Raw genomic sequence first — 19,236 nt, 5'->3', positions numbered from 1 at the left:
GCAATTTGTAGCAGATCTACTAACTGTCACAGAGCAGCTGGAGCAGTCTCAAATGCAGGTCAGTCCACTGCTGCCCCCTGTGGCCAAGTGCCATAGCTACTGCTGGATGAACTCCTGACACATGTGCACCTGTTTCTATGAACACATTGAGTCTGAGTGGCTGCACTTACACTGGTGCATTCAAACATATTGAAAGATGCCAGCAATGTGGATTGTCAAGACTCAAACCAATCCACATTGCTGGCGTTGCATCTTTCAATGGCAGCAATGGCAGGTATCAGTGCTCAAAGCTTTTGTGTTTGTTTCCAACAAGTTGCCCACCTCGGGAAACAAAAATGTGTTCTTTTACTTGTCAGATGAACATATGAGACACTTTGACTCTTCAGTGCAGTGTGGAGCCTAACAAAGATCTGTTTTGTGTCCCAGCTGATCAGCAGGAGGAGGAGAGTCTGACGGAGCAGCAGAGGAACATTTTCAGCTACTTGGACTCAGCTCAGCCACTACAGAGGAAACAATGAGCTCAACACAGAAGGTGACAGACAGAGCAGGACCATATGACCAAAGATATTTATCACCATATACATTTGAACATTTGCCATAACGATGTAGCTGACGATAGAATTGACACCAGACAAAATACTTTACAGCTGCACAACTTTATTAAAAAGCCATCAATGTATTTTCACTGAAACAAGCAGCTGTTGTTTATGTGCATTAAAGTTATATAAAAATGTAACAGTGCAAATGCAAATTCCTCGCTGACAGTTTAACCAAAAGGCGTTTCCAGTGGAAACTGGCCGACACATCCTGAGCATAACCATGTATAATATCCACTAAACTTCAGAAGAGGTTATACAGTCGTGGCCAAAAGGTTTGAGAATTGCATAAATATTGGAACCTGGAGAAGTTGCTGCTTAAGTTTTTATAATAGCATTTTGCCTGCACTCCAGAATGTTATGAGGAGTGATCAGATGAACTGCATCGTCCTTCTTTGCCATGAAAACGAACTTAATCCCCAAAAAGCCTTACCACTGCATTTCATTGCTGTCATCAAAGGACCTGCTGAGACCATTTCAGTGATCGTCTTCTTAACTCAGGTGAGAATGTTGGCGAGCACGAGGCTGGAGATCATCATGGCTGTATCCCGATTCAGGTTCTGCAGCTTTAAAGTCCTCAAGGGCCGCGTACTCAAAGACCGCTAAGGCCGAAGTGCGAGGCTCGTAGGCTCGTGAAATGGGATGTCTAGCCTCCGTCGCGCTGCCCAGGTTGCCTAGCAACCATGATACTAACAGCTGGAAACGTTTCATACAGCTTTGTTTGACAGAAATGAAGGAGAACATATGTAGTTCATTTGTTTCTACATGAGCTCTGTGTGATTTGATGAGTATCTGAGGCTGAGACCACAGGACTGTGAAACATGATTGTTGGGCTTCATTTCTGTGCTGAACAGTCGTTTAAGATTAGCTGTAAATAACAATTAGCTGGTGTTGTTCATGAGACTAAAGTCAGTGTAAATATGATATGGCCAATATTATAGTTATCATATTAATCACTTCACTCACAGACAAGTATCTGTGACAGTGTGTATACAGATGTATCATATCTATGTATCATGTCTCAGTTATGTGTGCCATTACTGTATTTAACACACACATAAGGCGCACTGGATCATAGGGCGCATACAAGTACCGTATGCGTATTTAAAAATAAAGCAGGAGCAAACCTGAGTTCGGTACTCACATTTTTATTACCAGTAATCGTCATCATCAACAACACACAAGCATACAAGTGTGCGTATTTAAAAATAAAGCAGGAGCAAAACAAAGTTTGGTACTCACATTTTTATCATCAATCAAACCCATCGAAGTCCTCATCCTCTGTGTCTGAATTGAACTGCTGCGCTAAATCTCCATCACACATGCCAGGTTCACTTTCTTCACTGTCAGAGTCACTTTCCGTGCCGTGCGGCTCCTCGGAAACGATGCCGGCTTTTGCGAAAGCTCGAACAACAGAGCCAGCAGCCATGTTAGCCCAAGCATCTACAATCCATTGGCAAATTGTGGCGTAACTCGCCCGGCGCTGCCTTCCACTCTTGGTGAAACTGTGGTCTCCATCGGTCATCCATCGCTCCCAGGCCGCTCGCAGCCTTACTTTGAACGGGCGGTTCACACCGATGTCCAGCGGTTGGAGTTCCTTTGTCAGGCCTCCCGGAATGACAGCAAGCTCACAGTTCATTTGTTTCACTAGTTTTTTCACATCGGCTGTGAGATGGGCACGCATAGAGTCACAGATCAACAGCGATGGTGATGCGTGGAAAAAAACCACCTGGTCTCCTTACATACACCTCCCTCAGCCAGTCTTTCATCATTTCTTCATCCATCCAGCCCTTTTCGTTTGCCTTAATGATGATTTCTGCTGGAAACTTCTCTTTAGGCAAAGTCTTTCGCTTAAAAATCACCATAGGCGGCAGTTTCTGTCCATTAGCATGGCAGCCAAGCACAACAGTAAAAGAAGACTTTTCATACCCCGTTGTGCGTATCGCTACCGTGCTGGTCTCCTTCTTCTCCACAGTGTGACTCACCGGGATGTCAAAAGTGAGCGGGGCCTCGTCCATGTTTGTGATGTGGCTGGGCTGGATGTGTTTGTCGCCGATGTGTTTGCTGCAGTAGGAGCGGAAGATGGCCAGCTTTTCCTTATAATCCGCTGGAAGTTGCTGCGCTACCGTAGTCCTGGTCCGGATGGAAAAATGGCACCGTTTCATCAAACGAAAGCACCAAGACGGGCCTCCTTGGAAATGTTCAATGTTCATCTCTTCAGCTAGTGAAACTGCTTTTAGCCGAATGGTGACCGTCGAAACGCTTCTCCCGCTCGTTCTTTGCTCGATGATCCACCGCTCGAGTCTTTCCTCCAACTCGGGCCTCCTCGCCTTATGTCCGCGGAAACTCAGCTGCGTTTTCTTGACCTGCCGGAGCTTGTTTTCTAGCTTCCTCCATTTGCAAACCATCGATTTGTTAATCTTAAATTCTCTCGCCGCTGCTCGATTTCCATGTTCCTCCGCGTAGCTGATGGCCTTCAGTTTAAACTGTGCTTCGCAAGCGTGTCTCTTTGGCATTTTCAGGGTTGTTAAAACAACGATGTTCTGCATAATGCACATACCTGTTCTTTTATACAGGTATAAAAGAACAGGTATAGGGCGCACTGCGCTATAGTAGGGCGCACTGCGCTATAGTAGGGCGCACTGCGCTATAGGGCGCGCCGTACTTTTTGAAGAAAATCTAAGACTTTTAAGTGCGCCTTATGGTCGTGAAAATACGGTATGTGTAAAAAGCAAACGTAGGAGCTGTGATAACTGTCTTCTTTTTTTTTTTTTTTTTGTCCCGTTTGGATCTATAGCCATCAGAATTGTTGTCTTGAAGCCAAGAAAGATGCCAAGCGGATTTATTTTACCAAGTGGATCATCATTGAATTAAGATGGCGCCGGTGAGGTCGGCTGCCGTCACGACTGCTCCGACCACTTTTTCTTTGTCTTTGTTTTTTTAAGTTAGTTTTCAGTGTTTCTAAATCGGCAAAATCATCACCATTGGGTACATTAGGTATGACAGTGACACTCTTGTTTCTATTGGTTTACAATGTACTCACAATTCGATGTTTTTAACTCCGGATCCGAGCTGGCCGAGTGAGATCTCGAGGGAGAACAAAGGGAAGCGGCGGCGGCCTAGAGGGAAGCGAGCCGGCGTCAGGAACAGGCTGAGAGCTCGTGCACACCGCACACCTCTGCCTAGCATCCTGCTCGCCAACGTCCAGTCACTGGAGAACAAGCTTGACGACCTCAGGGCCAGGATAAAGTTCCAGAGAGACATTCGGGACTGCAATCTCCTCTGCTTCACCGAGACATGGCTGAACCCAGAGGTGCCGGACCACGCCATCCAGCCGGCCGAGTTCTTCTCGGTTCACTGCATGGACAGGACACGGGACTCGGGGAAGTCAAGGGGAGGCGGCGTGTGTTTAATGGTGAACAACAACTGGTGCAACAGTGCGAACGTTGTTCCTCTCACACGCTCCTGCACACCAAATCTGGAACTACTGTCCATCATGTGTCGTCCTTTTTATCTACCTCGGGAATTTACATCGGTCATCGTAAGTGCCGTTTATATTCCACCACAAGCGGACACGGTCACCGCCTTATGCGAGCTGCATGAGGCACTCACACAGCACCAGACACAACACCGGGACGCTGCGCTTATTGTGACGGGGGACTTTAATAGCGCCAACCTCAAACGCGCAGCGCCGAACATTTATCAACACATCACCTGCCCCACCAGGGGTGAAAGGACACTGGACCACTGCTACACTACGGTCAAGGACGGCTACAAGGCACAATCCCGCCCCCCGTTTGGCAAATCTGATCACGCCGCCATCTTCCTCATGCCAAAATACAAACAAAGGCTGAAACAGGAAGTTCCGGTTCAGAGGAAGGTCGCGCGCTGGACGGATCAATCGGTGGCCGCGTTACAGGACGCACTCGATGACGCAGACTGGGGCATGTTCAGAAACAGCTCCGACGATGACGTCAACGTGTTTACGGAAGCGGTTGTGGGATTCATCGGGAAACTAGCGGATGATACCGTGGAGACAAAGACTATCACAACGTTTCCCAACCAGAAGCCGTGGGTGGATAAAACCATCCGCGACGCTCTGAGATCCCGCACCGCTGCCTACAACACGGGACTCATGACGGGGGACATGGACCCGTACAAAGCCGCGTCATATAACGTGCGGAGGGCGGTGAAAGAGGCGAAGCAGCGCTACGGGAGGAAACTAGAGTCACAACTCCAACAGAGTGACTCTAGGAGCCTGTGGCGGGGACTAAGGACAATAACGGACTATAAAGCACCAACAACCGGTATGACGAACGCGGCCGTGACTCTGGCAGACGAGCTGAACACTTTCTATGCTCGCTTCGAGGCTGCAGCTAAGGTCTCCAACAATGCTTGTGTTAGCGGCGCTAACGGCTGCAGACAGGAAGATACTGCCAGCACCGGAAACGTGCTCGTCATCTCCGAGCATGAAGTAAGGAGAGCCTTCAAGAGAGTGAACACCAGGAAAGCAGCAGGACCAGACGGCATCCCAGGTCGTATCCTCAGAGACTGCGCATACCAGCTAGCTCCTGTGTTCACTGAGATATTCAACATCTCTTTATCTCAGTCGGTGATCCCCACATGCTTCAAAGAGTCCATCATTGTTCCTGTCCCGAAGAAACCCCACCCTGCTTCTCTCAATGACTATCGCCCTGTAGCCCTCACCTCAGTAGTGATGAAGTGCTTTGAACGCCTGGTCAGAGACTTCATCATTTCTTCACTACCAGACACACTGGACCCACTACAGTTCGCTTACCGTCCAAATCGTTCCACAGACGATGCCATCTCTCATCTCCTCCACACATCACTCACTCACTTGGACACTAGAAGGGGGAATTATGTTAAAATGCTCTTCATAGACTACAGCTCTGCATTTAACACCATAATTCCCTCCACACTCACCACCAAGCTGGAGCATCTGGGACTCAGCTCATCTATGTGTCAGTGGATCTCCAACTTCCTAACTGGCAGACCACAGGCAGTAAGGATGGGCGGACATGTCTCAGCCTCCACCACTCTCAGCACTGGAGCCCCCCAGGGGTGTGTTCTGAGCCCCCTGCTGTACTCTTTGTACACATATGACTGTGTGGCCACTACCAGCTCCACCACCATCATCAAGTTTGCTGACGACACCGTCGTGGTGGGCCTGATCTCTGATAACAACGAGACGGCCTACCTGAAGGAGATTAGGAATCTGGAGAACTGGTGCCAGAGGAACAACCTCCTTCTAAACGTCAGTAAGACAAAGGAGCTGATAGTGGACTTCAGCACTAAGCAGGAGAGGAACTACCAGACCCCCGTCATCAACGAGTGCCCAGTGGAGAGAGTGGACAGCTTCAAATACCTCGGAGTTCACATCACGCAGGACCTGTCATGGTCCTGTCACATCAACACCGTGGTGAAAAAGGCCCGACAGCGTCTCTACCACCTCAGACGCTTGAGAGACTTCCAACTGCCCTCCAAGGTGCTCAGGAACTTTTACTCGTGCACCATAGAGAGCATCCTGGCGGGAAACATCTTAACCTGGTTCGGGAACAGCACCATGCAGGACAGACGAGCTCTACAGAGGGTTGTGCGGTCAGCTGAGCGCACCATCCGCTCCGAGCTCCCTGACCTGCACTCAATCTACAGCAGGTGGTGCTGGACCAAGGCCAGGAAGATCGTGAAGGACCTCAGCCATCCCAACAACAGACTGTTCTCTCTGTTGAGGTCAGGAAAGCGATTCCGCTCCCTGAAGACCAACACAGAGAGACTGAGGAGGAGCTTCTTCCCGCAGGCGATACGGTCTCTCAATCACACCACCACACAGTCCTGACCCACACATACAGTTCTTACACACACTGGACATTCTGGACTTTGGTTTTGCACAACACTGGTCACTATATTCTTCATTTCCAGTTAATACTTGTACAGCTGCTGTTATTGTGTATATATTTATTTATATTTAGATTTCTTCATACATTCTTATATAGTTCTATATTGTGTATTGTGTATTTTGTTGTACAGTTATTTTATTTTCAACTTTAATTTATATATTTTATCTTATTCTTCCCAGTTAAATTTACCCGTCATTCTAATTTGTGTTGTACAGTTATTTCATTTTTAACCTTAATTTATATTTTATTCCTTCCTAGTTAAATTTACACTTTTTAATTTTTCATATTTATTTCCTATCTTATTCATAGCCTTTTCCTTTTTTGTTTTCTTTAGGTCACGAGCAGTTGTCCAAGCATTTCACTACATATCGTACTGTGTATGACTGTGTACGTGACAAATAAAATTTGAATTTGAATTTCATGGCCTTGCCATATTGGTCCATTTGATTGACCTTTATTATAATTATGAATTTATTTTATTTTCAGTTGCAAACGGGACAGACATAACTGTGGGATAGGACAGGGGGAAAGAATGAAAGAAAGAGGGGGAGAGAAAGAAAGAAAACCAAAGGGGAGAAGAGACGGTGAGAAGGGGGGGAAGAGAGAAAAAAAACAAACAAAAAACAAACAAACAAAACTCCTGGGTCACCTGTATGGAGAAAAAAAAAACAGAGGAGACAGCAAACAACAAAGAGCAACATAATAATAGAAAAAAAAAAGCACCATCACAATAAACTAGCTAGCAGTAGATATCAGTAGATACTAAATAATAAACGATATTGTGCAACACTCAAGATAGACAGCGCACAATGTGCTTTGAGGCAGCAGCCAAGAAAGCTGTAGTCCGCGTCTGTGAATACCCATGTGTGCACCTGTGTGGATCAGCATGCTTGCATTCCAAAGGTTTCTCCATGTAATGATCTGCTAGGGAGTGTGGGGGGGCCACAGCCCTTTCCTTTATGGTATCAAGCAGGTATGGAGGAGATCAAAACTCCAGACATCCAGAGGCCCCCAGAACACAAGAGACCAAGGAAGACCCACAGAGGGGAAGCTGCGCCACTGTCCCAGTAAGAGCTAAGGAGAGTCCCAGATGAGGGCTCATTCAGCAGCCGCGGAGCAGAAGCCAGGGGGAGTTGCAGTGACGCGCCCGTGAGCTCCGCCGGCAGCCAGCTGTGCCTGAGTGACTGAGCCCCAGGCCGAGAGGCCGGGGGCACCCCACCTCTGAAATGGCCCGAGCGAGCCCCAATAAGCGGCCGCCAAGGAGTGAGCCGGTGTGTACCCGGACGCCCACCCCCAGATACAAAGAACCACCAACGCACCGACACCCGAGGGAGTCTGCCACCGGCAGGGGAAGTGGGGTGATAACTGTGGTGTGATAACTGTGTCTGATAGAATGAAGAGTAGACTGATATATGAAATATTCCTTTATTGAGTGAGAAAATCAGACCATGTCATAACTGCTGTAAGTCACACAGAATAGATATCAGAGCCTTAAACAGGCTGACTTCTGCTAAATGGGTCAAACTGGGCAGAAAGTCTACAAACACATAACATCCTTATAGAATATGATGTAACACTATAGATCAACTTAGCTCAGAATATATAAAGCATATAAACAGTTACAGCAATATGATGCAACAAACACAGCAGCTACTGATCCAAAATACTCAAAGCTTCATAGAACTGAAACCAACATTTATTTTTAGCTCCATTCTGCTGCTGATACAGACTTTAGGTTTCTGAACATTAAACTTGTTGCTGCCTTTCATAGTGTGTAACTTGAAGGCCCTGAGTACTTTCTCCCACACTGGAAACACTGGGATGATCACATTATTTGAACATTACCTAATAAGACTGATTCAGCACAGACAGTTATGTTAAACTTTCCTAGCAGTCCTTCACAAACAGGGAACAGTCTGTCTATTCTCTCCATCTGTCAGCTGCTGCTGGCTCTTCCTCCTCCTCTTCCTCACACACTGCTGAGTTTGTCCTGGTGGATCATCAGGGCTGCAAAGCCTCACAGATGATGTGCAGCAGTGGCTCCCTCAGTCTGTCCTCACTCTGGACACTTGCAGTCGTCACACATGGAAATCAAATGTGTGATAAGCTGCAGGATTCAAACACAAGTGTAACTTATAAACACATGTTCATACTTTTATTCCACAATCAGAGAGAAAGAAACAGAGAGAGAGTGCAGGACAGACAGACAGGTGACAGTCTCAGGTGTACACACTGCTACACAACAGCAGCAGAGAAGCAGGATTTAGTGTTTGTGTTATTACGAGTGTAAACAAGAAGAGTTCCAGATGGTGCAGTGGACACATGTGTGACTGCTGTGATTAAAGCATCTTTCTTTCAGCTTAACGAGTGAACCGTCAGCTCGTTCAAACACACGTTAAAGTGCGTTTGGCTCGACACCACCGAACAGAGGCAGCAATATAACACAGCTAACATTAACAGTGCAGTGAATCCTGCTTGTGCCGTGATGTTCAGGACTGCAAACCGAGCAGCATCACTGACTTTCAGCTTGTTGTGTTTGTGGATATATGACTGACTTTAATTATCCACAAAATCATCACATTCTCTGTCAGATTAAGGTCGACTATTGAACGGCGTATATTTTAAAGGCTTTAAAACCAAGTTAACGCTGAAAGTACAAACATCACTAATGTCACATAACTCTGCCGACAAGGCATAGCTATGGCTATGAAATGCTCTTTGTGTATCACTTCTTCATTATGAAAGATGTCATTAATGCACTAGTAATGTCTCATCTGGAGTATTGTTCAATCATTTGGTCAGCAGCTAATAAGACAGATCTTAACAGACTTCAGTTAGTCCAGAATAAGGCGTCCAGATTAGTGTGAAGATGTTCATACTATACTAATATTGATCAAATGCATAATAACCTTTCTTGGCTTCCTGTACAGGCTAAAATATTCTATGGCTTACTTGTAGTTCTAAAGAAAGCAATTCTGTTAAACACACCACATTTATTCTGCTCAGCTGCAGTATCCAGATGAAATACATCATCATATTACACAGTTTTCAACAAGCTGCAATTTAGTAAATGCTCGAGTTAAAAGTAACGTTTTGTAAAACTGTTACATTTAGAGCAACTTTTAAGTGGAATAAGTTGCCTTAAAAAATTAGAGAATTATTCAAAACTTCAATGAACACTTAAAAGCCGATTTACAGAGCTTTTAGTTGTTGTAAATATTGTAAGACATGATTTGTTTTTGAAATTTGTGTAATGTGCCTCAATGTTATTGATATTATTATTATTATTATTGATTGCTTATATTTGAACAATTGTGAAACCTCACTGTGGATGTAAGAGTGAAATTATGTGGATATCTTGAATCCACTTTATTGTGTAATATTTTATGTGAGTATTTGACGGAAGACGAGCAACATCTGTTGTGGAAGCTAACGGGGTTCCTTTAGAATAAACAAACAGGATTTATTATCACTGAATAATTCTGTATAAATCTATACAAATTATAGAAATATGTAATAGGAAACAACAAAATAATCTAAATTATAAAAGTGTGTGTGTGTGTGTGTGTGTGTGTGTGTGTGTGTGTGTGTGTGTGTGTGTGTGTGTTTAGTGTTTGAACAGTCATGAATTATCTCTTAACAGCAGGTTGGATGTAATGTGTTAGAACTACCAGCAGGTGGGGATAAGAGACCTTTAAGGTGTTTGGTGCCACGCTCCACCTTCAGGTTTAAAACTAGTGTTAATGGAGTTTGAAGGTTGAGTTTGTTCCACGACTGCATTTCACTCACTGCCTCTGTTTGTATCTCTGTCACTGCAGGACCAACATGGAGCCAGAAGTCAGCGCTCTCAGGAGGCCGACAAACCTCACAGAAGAAAGGGAGAGAAAAAACACACCTGTGACGAGTGTGGGAAGGGTTTTACTGTGAGGGCTAAACTAAAACAGCATCAGGTCATCCACACTGGAGAGAGACCGTTCAGCTGTGACTTGTGTGGAAAGTCTTTTTCCTTGAAGCGTTACCTAAAACAACACCAACTCATCCACAGTGGAGTTAAAGTGTACAGCTGTGATCAGTGTGGCAGAGCTTTTACTGACAGTAGCACCTTACAGAACCATCTAGTTACCCACTCTGGAATTAAGGCATACAGCTGTGACATCTGTGGAAAAACTTTCAGCCAGAGAGGGAGCCGAAATACACACCTACGCATTCACACCAGACATGATGTGTACTGCTGTGAACAGTGTGGCAAAGAGTTTACAACAGACGCACAGTTACAACGACACATATTTACCCACACTGAGGAGAGACCTTATCAATGTGACCTGTGTGAGAAGACTTTTAAAGCTCCACATGACCTGAGAGAACACCAACAGATCCACACCAGAAAGAGACTCTACAAGTGCAGCTACTGTGAGGTATGTATTTATATTGTTATCTTGTCATTTTAGCCTGACTGTTTGGAACAACTCTGCTCATTAAACTGTGTTAGCATGTTAGCAATTCTACTGCATGGAAAAGCAGCTCTGAGTGATTATTCAGATTTTCATTTCAGTTATGATTTTAGTATTACTGTAGTATTATGGTGGTAGTATTGTAGTTATTGCAGCCCAGTAAACTGAGTGTGTTAACTGAAACAGTCAAATGTAGTTGGACGTCTGCAGAGATGCTCTTTATTTCAGGCGACGTTCAGGATACAAATGTTGAAGGACTGACTTACACTGTCTTTGTGTCTTTGTTTAGAAGCAGAGCGACACAGATGGATCCAGTTCTCAACCCTGTCATCACTGTGGTGGTGGGAAAGACTTTCATTGTGACCTCTGTGGAAAAACTTTCAGTCGGCAAAAGACCCTAAAAGTACATCAACGTAGACACACTGGAGACAAACTGAAATACTGCAAAGAATGTGGGAGAAGCTTCACCACACCAAGTGATTTAAAACGACATGAACTGATTCACAGTGGGGTTAAAAAGCACCTCTGTGATCAGTGTGGGTCATCCTTCACCACTGCAGGTCAGCTTAAAACACACAAAGGAGTCCACACAGGAGAGAAACCACACAAGTGCAGACACTGTGAGAGAAGCTTCTCACGGTCAAATAATCGTAACATTCATGAACGTGGACACATGGAAGGAAACTACAGCTGTGAGCAGTGTGACAAGAGCTTCAGGAATCTCAGTTCATACTCTGCACACAAACGATCCCACGTTACTAATAAACTGTTTCACTGTTACCAATGTGCCCAAACATTCACCTCATTGTCTGCTCTGTGCAAACATCAGCGCGATCACTCAGGGCTGAAATCACTCCCATCACTGGATCACAGTGAATCTGAAGACACAGAAAGATCCTCTGGTTTCTGTGTCAGACTCAAAAAGCTTGAGATCAGGCTCCACAGAGTTCAGATAGAATCATTTAAACTTGTGTTGAACTGAACTGGTTGCTGGGCTGAACTTCTACATAATACAGATCTACATGGGATCTTCTTTTCTGTTGTTTTACTGAGTCAGTTTTGTCCTTTTTTCTCTGTCCTGGTTTTGCTCGTCTGTAAATGATTGAAACTCAGTCAAATAGTTCATTGTTCTCCAGCAAAACGTTTTGGAAACTCATGTTTAACCTTTAAAACTCTGACATGTTTTAGCACACAAGGCTTCATCGGGGAGTTCACTCATGATTGGACCATGAGAACAAAGGTTTTTAGTTCTTTCAAAGAGAGTCTTGGAGATGTTTGATGTTTCTGTTTTTCTGAAACCACCTGAAAGAAAAACTATTTTTCTTGCTTTATGTAGTGTGGAAGTTTTTAATGTTTCTTCATCTGTGATGTTCTTGAATGTGTTCACGTGAAGATGGTACAAATAAACTGTCCTTTCAGCTTTAGCTCCTAATTTATTCATTATTTATGGATGTAGCACAGCAGCCGTCTCTTGATTAACACATGGAGGGCTCGGGATCTGATGGTGTCGTCTCCCTAATTTGCCCACTCAGTAAATCTCACTCATGGCCAAGAAATTGAAATAAACCTTGTTTCCCTGCTGGATAGTGATCCACTGTAACTCTGCTCCTCCTTCCTGTTTAGGATTTCTGTGGCTGAAGTAAAATTCCCTCCATCCATCACTTATCCCAGCTAACCCAAAGTGAAATAAAGTTTTGCTCGTCTTAAAAAAGCATTACAATAATGGGCATTACCAATGCAAACTGAATGATACAGAAGATGAAAGAAGAGACTTTGATCAGTTAATAAAGCTCATGATCTGGATTCATTGTGGCTGCTACACAGATACTTCTGGGTCACTTCTCTCAGTTAGGAACCTTCCTCACCAAACTGACTGTTGGACCACACCCCTGGTTTCATGAGAAATTGTTTCAGCCATGATTTCTCTTCCTGTATTTCAGAGTAAAGACTGAAGTGACAAATGGAAGCATGTTTAAAAACACAATGTGAGAGAGACGTTGAGGTCCTTAGAAGTTACCCTGGGTTTTTCTGTCACCCTGCTAGATGTTACACACCTTGTTATTGGACTGATTTCTACTGCTGGACTACTCCTGCGGAGAGTAACAATACTCTTACTAATTAGCTTTCTGTATAATATTGGTGACGCTGAGCACGTTTCCAAGGCTACCGTCTGTCGGGCAGTCAGGAATGTTACAGTTGCACTGAAACGTCTCGTGTACTCGTTTGTGGTGTTCCCCGGTCATAGACCCACAAGATTCATCAAAGAGGGATGCCACAAAATTGCAGGTATCAGGATGACCAAAACTTAATTTATGATGTGGTGATACTTGAACTACTACTTAAATTTTACATTTATTTTCAGGGTTCCCAGGCGTGATTGGCTGTACAGATGGCACTCACATTCCAATCATTGCTCCTTCAGTAAATGAAGGAGACTATGTGAACAGGAAGTCTTTCCACAGCATTAATGTACAGGTACATAGTTCCCTGTAGCATTTCAAACTAACAAATTATTTCATTATAGTAATGGATGCTAATTTGTGTTCTCTGCACTGTGAAGATCATATGTGATGCTGCCAACATTATCACAAATGTGGAAGCCAAGTGGCCAGGCTCTGTCCATGACTCACAAATATTCCGTGAATGTACACTGAGCACAAAATTTGGACATGGTGAGTTGAGAATACCTTAAAATATATAAAGACCAATTGCTTCAGGGACATTTGAACTGAAGTGTATCCTTCTGTCTTAGGAGAGTTCACTGGCTACTTGCTTGGTGATAGGGGGTATCCATGTTTACCCTATTTGCTTACCCCTTACCCTGACCCTGAACCGGGCCCACAGCAGCGATATAATCTGGCTAATTGCAGGACAAGAGCCAGAATTGAAATGACTATCGGAATGCTTAAGGCCCGGTTCCAGTGCCTGCAAAGACTCAGGGTCACCCCAGAAAGGGCATGTGACATTATTGTGGCATGTGTGATTCTTCACAACATTGCCACAATTAGAGGAGAACACTGTCCTTCTGAACCAAACATCAGCAGTGATCCAAACCATGAACATCCTGACCCTCCCACGGACATACAAGATGGAAGCGCAGTCAGAGACACCATATGTCACAATCATTTCTTTTGACCCATCACCTCAACATGTTGAAAGAAGAATAAACAGATTTTTTGTTCAACTGGCTTTATTGGTCGCCTGTATTTCCTGTACACAAAGTATTAAAAGATGTAAACCTCATAAAGTGTCTCTGTTGCTTCCTCCTCTGTAACAGCTGTCAATGTTTCTTCATTATTTTCCTGTAGTAAAGAAATAAACAACATTGCTGTTCTACTGTACACTCATATAATCTGTGGAGTATTACTCACAACTGCATGTTGGTCTGGCTCAACAGGAGGCTGCACCAGATGCAGTACACCACCACCATCAACTGATAGAATATGAGGTTTATACAGGTCACTTATAACTTACAAGGGACCAAATGGCAATTAACAAACATACCAATCACCTTACACTTCATTGTCATTATGCTCTCAAAGACAACCAAGGCTGAGGGAAGGCAAAATCAGTAGGAAAATAACTTCACTACAAAATAATCCATTATGGTAAAGAGTTTATCAAATGAATGAGCAGCACTGCAAAGGTGACTGTGAAGAAAGGATGTATGCACATCATGTATTATTTTGAATTTACCCCTTATGTAGGCACTTGTGTCTTGCGGGGTTATTGACTCAGAGGATGTCCCCGCAGAGATGCCTTCGGCCACAGGGCGCCCACTGTTTTGGCTGAGGGCCAACTGCTCAGCCTCTGTGAGTGGTGGTGGTGGAGGACCCCCACCTGTTTTTCGGGCCTCCGCTTTTTTTCTGTTGGCTATAACGGGTCACATTTGAGCACACAGAGTAAGCAAATATGTACTTGTAATGTGCTCAGATAATTTCAATAAGTGCTTACAGAAAGAAAATTAATGTAGCCTCTAACTGCAATTGATTTACATGGGACAAACAGACCAAGCACTATGGCTCATAATACAATTACACCTTACCTGTTTGGACTATATTTTTATATTTCATTTTTACTTGCTGCCAGGCACGTTTGGGGCCTGTTGGGTTGCACCTGTGCTCACATCACATCACAAAATAAAATGTATAAAATAACAAATAAAATAACATATGATAAAATAACGTGTTAAATGGGTGGAAATCCCTAGATCAATGTTTATATTAACACTCACGCATTGACTCTGTCGGCTATGTTTTGCCATGCATGCTCCCTGTCTTTTGCAGCTGTGGCTGTGTTACTTTTTTCCGCGGAATTTGCATGTTATCAGCATATGCTGCCATCAGAATTTCGGCCTCAAGCGCTGTAAAATACATTGACCGCGCCTTCTTTCCCTCCGTCTCCATGGTGACTCGCTTAATCTGTGCTCCGCTTATCAGGGCTTTATGTATCCTCGTCCGCGCGCTTCACTTGGGGTTAAAGCAACTCTGCGTTGACTGAACTAATTGTTATCAGCCTTTCTGAAACCGAATATTCCGAGTTGGACAGTTCGGGGTTACTCAACCCTGCGTATCGTTTTTCACTCTGAGTTTTCTAAACCGGCTTCCTGAAACAGGGCCCTGGTGTCAGATCTGCATGCAGTGTCAATGAGACGATCAACAACAGATCAGACAAAACACTCAGGCGGACACTCCTCTGTAGAAGGAAACATGGAAAGTGTGAGGTAATCAGTGCACAACATCACTTTGTATTTCAGGCTGTTTTTATATAGAACTTCAGCACCAATGTAAAAGTTCTGGTTTGAGGAAGATGAAGAACATTTTCAGGAAGGATGCCGTCTGCAAGCAGAGCTGGTTGAACCTCAGCGCTGAGGTCCAGACTACTTCCTGTGAAGCCACGTGATGTAAATCTGCTGCTGTAACTTCACAGTTTACTGAAGCTAAATGCAACGTTACCATATAATCTGTTTTCAACAAAGGTTTCACTCCGTCCGGTGTTGATGGAATGATTCAGGCCGTACTCGTCAGGCTTCCCATCGACCACACGCATTTCAGTCACAAACCCCGTGACTGACAACAAGGGAAACAGCAGAAGAAAAGATGTGAAAATACTGGATGATGATGATGGAGGATTAACCGCGGTGGCTAAACTGTTTCCTGTCTTTGTGGGCGTATTCACAGGGAAGTTTCCAGGCACGTCAGTCTTGGTGGCTAAAGTCTCCATTTTCCAACATGTATCGCTACAGGTGCAAAGACACAACATTAATCATCAGTGTAAATATTTTAATGCTGTCCAAACGGTGTTTGCTTTGTCTGTCCTCTCGCACTCACAGAGGAAACGAGGACGCCACCTTCAACCCATCTTCAGTTGGCTCAACCATGGCCGGACTTCCTGTTGGCTTTGTGACAGCAAACCACTTGAAATGAGAGCAAACTGCAGTCAAGCACCACTTACAGCAACCTGTGGACACGCAAATGGAAAGCACTGAGAATCATACAGAAGCATAAGAGCTGTTTATTGTAACACGTGTGTGTGTGTGTGTGTGTGTGTGTGTGTGTGTGTGTGTGTGTGTGTGTGTGTGTGTGTGTGTGTGTGCACACATTAATAATACACTGATGTATGTTAGTTTGATTTATGCTATATCTGAGAAAACAATTGCAGAATTTTACATCAAAGTTTCCAAAGCTGATGTTTTGTTGTTCACACTGTTTTATATTCATATATCTGTGAAGGTTCTCAGTCATCCAGGTCATCGTAGTCAAAGGAGCTTGCAAAGAAAAGCGTCTGGACTTCTTTAAGTTACTTGAAGACGTTTCACCTCTCATCCGAGAAGCTTCTTCAGTTCTAAGGTCAAATGGTGGAGAGTCCCAGATATAAACCTAGTGGGAGTGTCCCCCCACAGAGGGACAAAAGGACCCCCTGATGATCCTCTAATCGCCTGAGCCAAGGTGTGAAAATGGGCGTGGGTCCCAATCAGCCAGAGTTTCGGGTGTGTTCATTGTGAAACCTGGCCCCACCTTGTCATGCGAATTCCTGAGGTCAGATGGCCCAGGATGTGAGTGGGCGTTAAGGCATCTGGGAAGGGATCTCAAAACTGGATTATAGATGGCAGAGAGTTGGTGTCGTAAACCCTGCCTCTGTTCAAAGATGGTCGCTCACAGTGGACATAGATGGCTTCTTTCACTCCTCTTTCAAACCATCTGTCCTCTCTGTCCAAAATGTGAACATTGGCATCCTCAAAGAGTGTCCTTTATCCTTTAGATGCAGATGGACTGCTGAGTCTTGTCCTGTGGAGGTGGCTCTTCTGTGTTGTGCCATGCGCTTGTGAAGTGGCTGTTTGGTCTCTCCAATGTAGAGGTCTGGGCATTCCTCGCTGTACTGTACAGCACACACCACATTGTTAAGTCTGTGTTTTGGTGTTTTGTCTTTCGGGTGAACCAGTTTGTGTCTGAGCGTGTTGCTGGGTCTGAAATGCACCGGGATGTCATGCTTGGAGAAAACTCTCCTGAGTTTTTCTGATACACCGGCTACATAGGGGATGACAATGTTGTTGCGTCTGTCCTTCTTATCCTCCTTCGCTGGTGTCTGGTCTTCTTTTCTTTGCCTCTTTGCTGACTTTAAAAACGCCCATTTAGGATAGCCGCACGTTTTGAGTGCTTCCTTTACATGTGTGTGTTCCTTCTTTTTTCCTTCAGGCTTAGAGGGAACATGTTCTGCCCGGTGGTGTAGGGTCCTAATTACTCCAAGTTTGTGTTCCAGAGGGTGATGGGAGTCAAAGAGGAGGTACTGGTCCGTGTGTGTGGGCTTCCGGTAAATTTCGATGTTGAGGTTGCCGTTCTCTTCAATGTGCACGGCGCAGTCCAGGAAAGGCAAACAGTTGTCCTTTGTGTCTTCCCTGGTGAACTTGATGTTCATCATCAACATATAAAGTCGTTCATAACAAACTGAAAGGCCGGGAGTTTAAAATGCAAACCGATGGAAGCAGCAGTAGAAGACTATAATGTCACAGAGCACACAGTGTCTATTATTGTGTAGACATTTATAAATAAGAGCTTAATAAAGATGCTTAATTTCTTAAGAAATAAACAGGTGGAGGGATCTTTATCAAAAGTGGATGTTGCATCTGTGGCTAAACCCCTGTACCCAAAAACTTTAAAAATCTAGTGTGTGTGAGGCTGTGTAAGTAAAGCTTGCCCTTCACACCCGCGTGTAACAAACCATTTGTTGGGGGTTGTGGATTTGACACCTCAGCATTGTGAAAGTGGGGAAACATGTTTCTGGCTGTGCATAAGATTTCTGCTTACAACTTAGAATCTCAGTTCTAAATGAAATTCAGATGTTTTTTTAAGTATGGCTAATGTATTATTTGACTTCTAAGGCACACACACACACACACACACACACACACACACACACACACGTGCGCGCACACGAACAACACCAACAAAGAGAAGAAGAAGAAGGGGTCGTTTTACTACGCATCATAAAAACGCAATCATTCATCTTCCAACTGTATCTTTCTGTTCTGTCTTTAGAATCATTGGTTTGTGACCTTCCTTCTGTGAGGGCACACACACACACACACACACACACACACACACACACACAATTTTAAGTAGGCAATACGGTTACCATCATCCTGTCTGGTTTATTGAGTGGGTTGAGAACTGATACATAGACGACTGAATTAGTATTATTTTGGGGAACATGAGAGCAGGGTGATCAGAATCTTGCAGCCAGAGTTTAAATGAGTGAAACTGGCAGATTTTTGTTTTGTTTTGTTTTTGTTTTTGAAGTACGGGTGTTTTCTCACCTATAAGAGAAAGAACATTTTGTGACAAGTCCTAAGACCGGGCTTTTGTATTTTTTCTTTTGTTTTTCAGTTTATTTGTCATTTTTCATTTTATTTTTATTTTTTGAACAGTGCACTGATTTTTGTTTGTGAATTTCTTTTCTTTAAGCAGATCTGCACGTCGGGAAGAAAACCGTTGCGGGTGGGTTTCTCCACATTAAAATGGGCTCTGGAGAAACCCACTTATTGGGACAAGTCCCTGTCCAAAAAGGATTCAGCGATGTAATCTGATCTAAAGTTCTTCTTTTCTTTTTGAAATGACGTCATTTTGCTGAGAGTGGAAAATAAATGCGACGACAGGTTCCACTATCAGCAAAGAAAGTAAGAATGGATGAATGAATGAATGAATGAATGGAAATAAAACAAACTGACTGACTGGTAAAAGCTGACAAGACTGACTGACTTAACACCATTGCGTG

The 19,236-nt window shown here is 44.1% G+C and overlaps 1 protein-coding gene and 1 long non-coding RNA gene across 2 annotated transcripts; one reads left to right on the top strand and one right to left on the bottom strand.

Moving 5' to 3' along the window:
* Positions 1-514: 514 nt before the first annotated feature.
* LOC113017354 (zinc finger protein 239-like) lies at positions 515-11,821 on the top strand (the record flags this gene model as incomplete). Its single annotated transcript, XM_026160507.1, has 3 exons — positions 515-532; positions 10,333-10,929; positions 11,255-11,821. Coding segments are annotated over exons 1-3 (1,182 nt in total), but the record flags the coding sequence as incomplete, so codon positions are not given.
* Positions 11,822-15,982: 4,161 nt separating this feature from the next.
* On the bottom strand, positions 15,983-16,553 carry LOC113017364 (uncharacterized). The gene is made up of 3 exons (XR_003271467.1): positions 16,296-16,553; positions 16,144-16,204; positions 15,983-16,034 (listed from the first exon to the last, which is right to left on the bottom strand). It is a non-coding gene; the product is annotated as an uncharacterized LOC113017364 (long non-coding RNA).
* Between the last annotated feature and the right edge of the window lie 2,683 nt (positions 16,554-19,236).

This window comes from Astatotilapia calliptera, unplaced genomic scaffold (assembly GCF_900246225.1).
Source record: "Astatotilapia calliptera unplaced genomic scaffold, fAstCal1.2 U_scaffold_11, whole genome shotgun sequence".
NCBI classification, from domain to species: Eukaryota; Metazoa; Chordata; class Actinopteri; order Cichliformes; family Cichlidae; genus Astatotilapia; species Astatotilapia calliptera.
The sequence above is the reverse complement of the archived record's forward strand: the minus strand, read 5'-3'. Positions and strand labels throughout refer to the sequence as shown.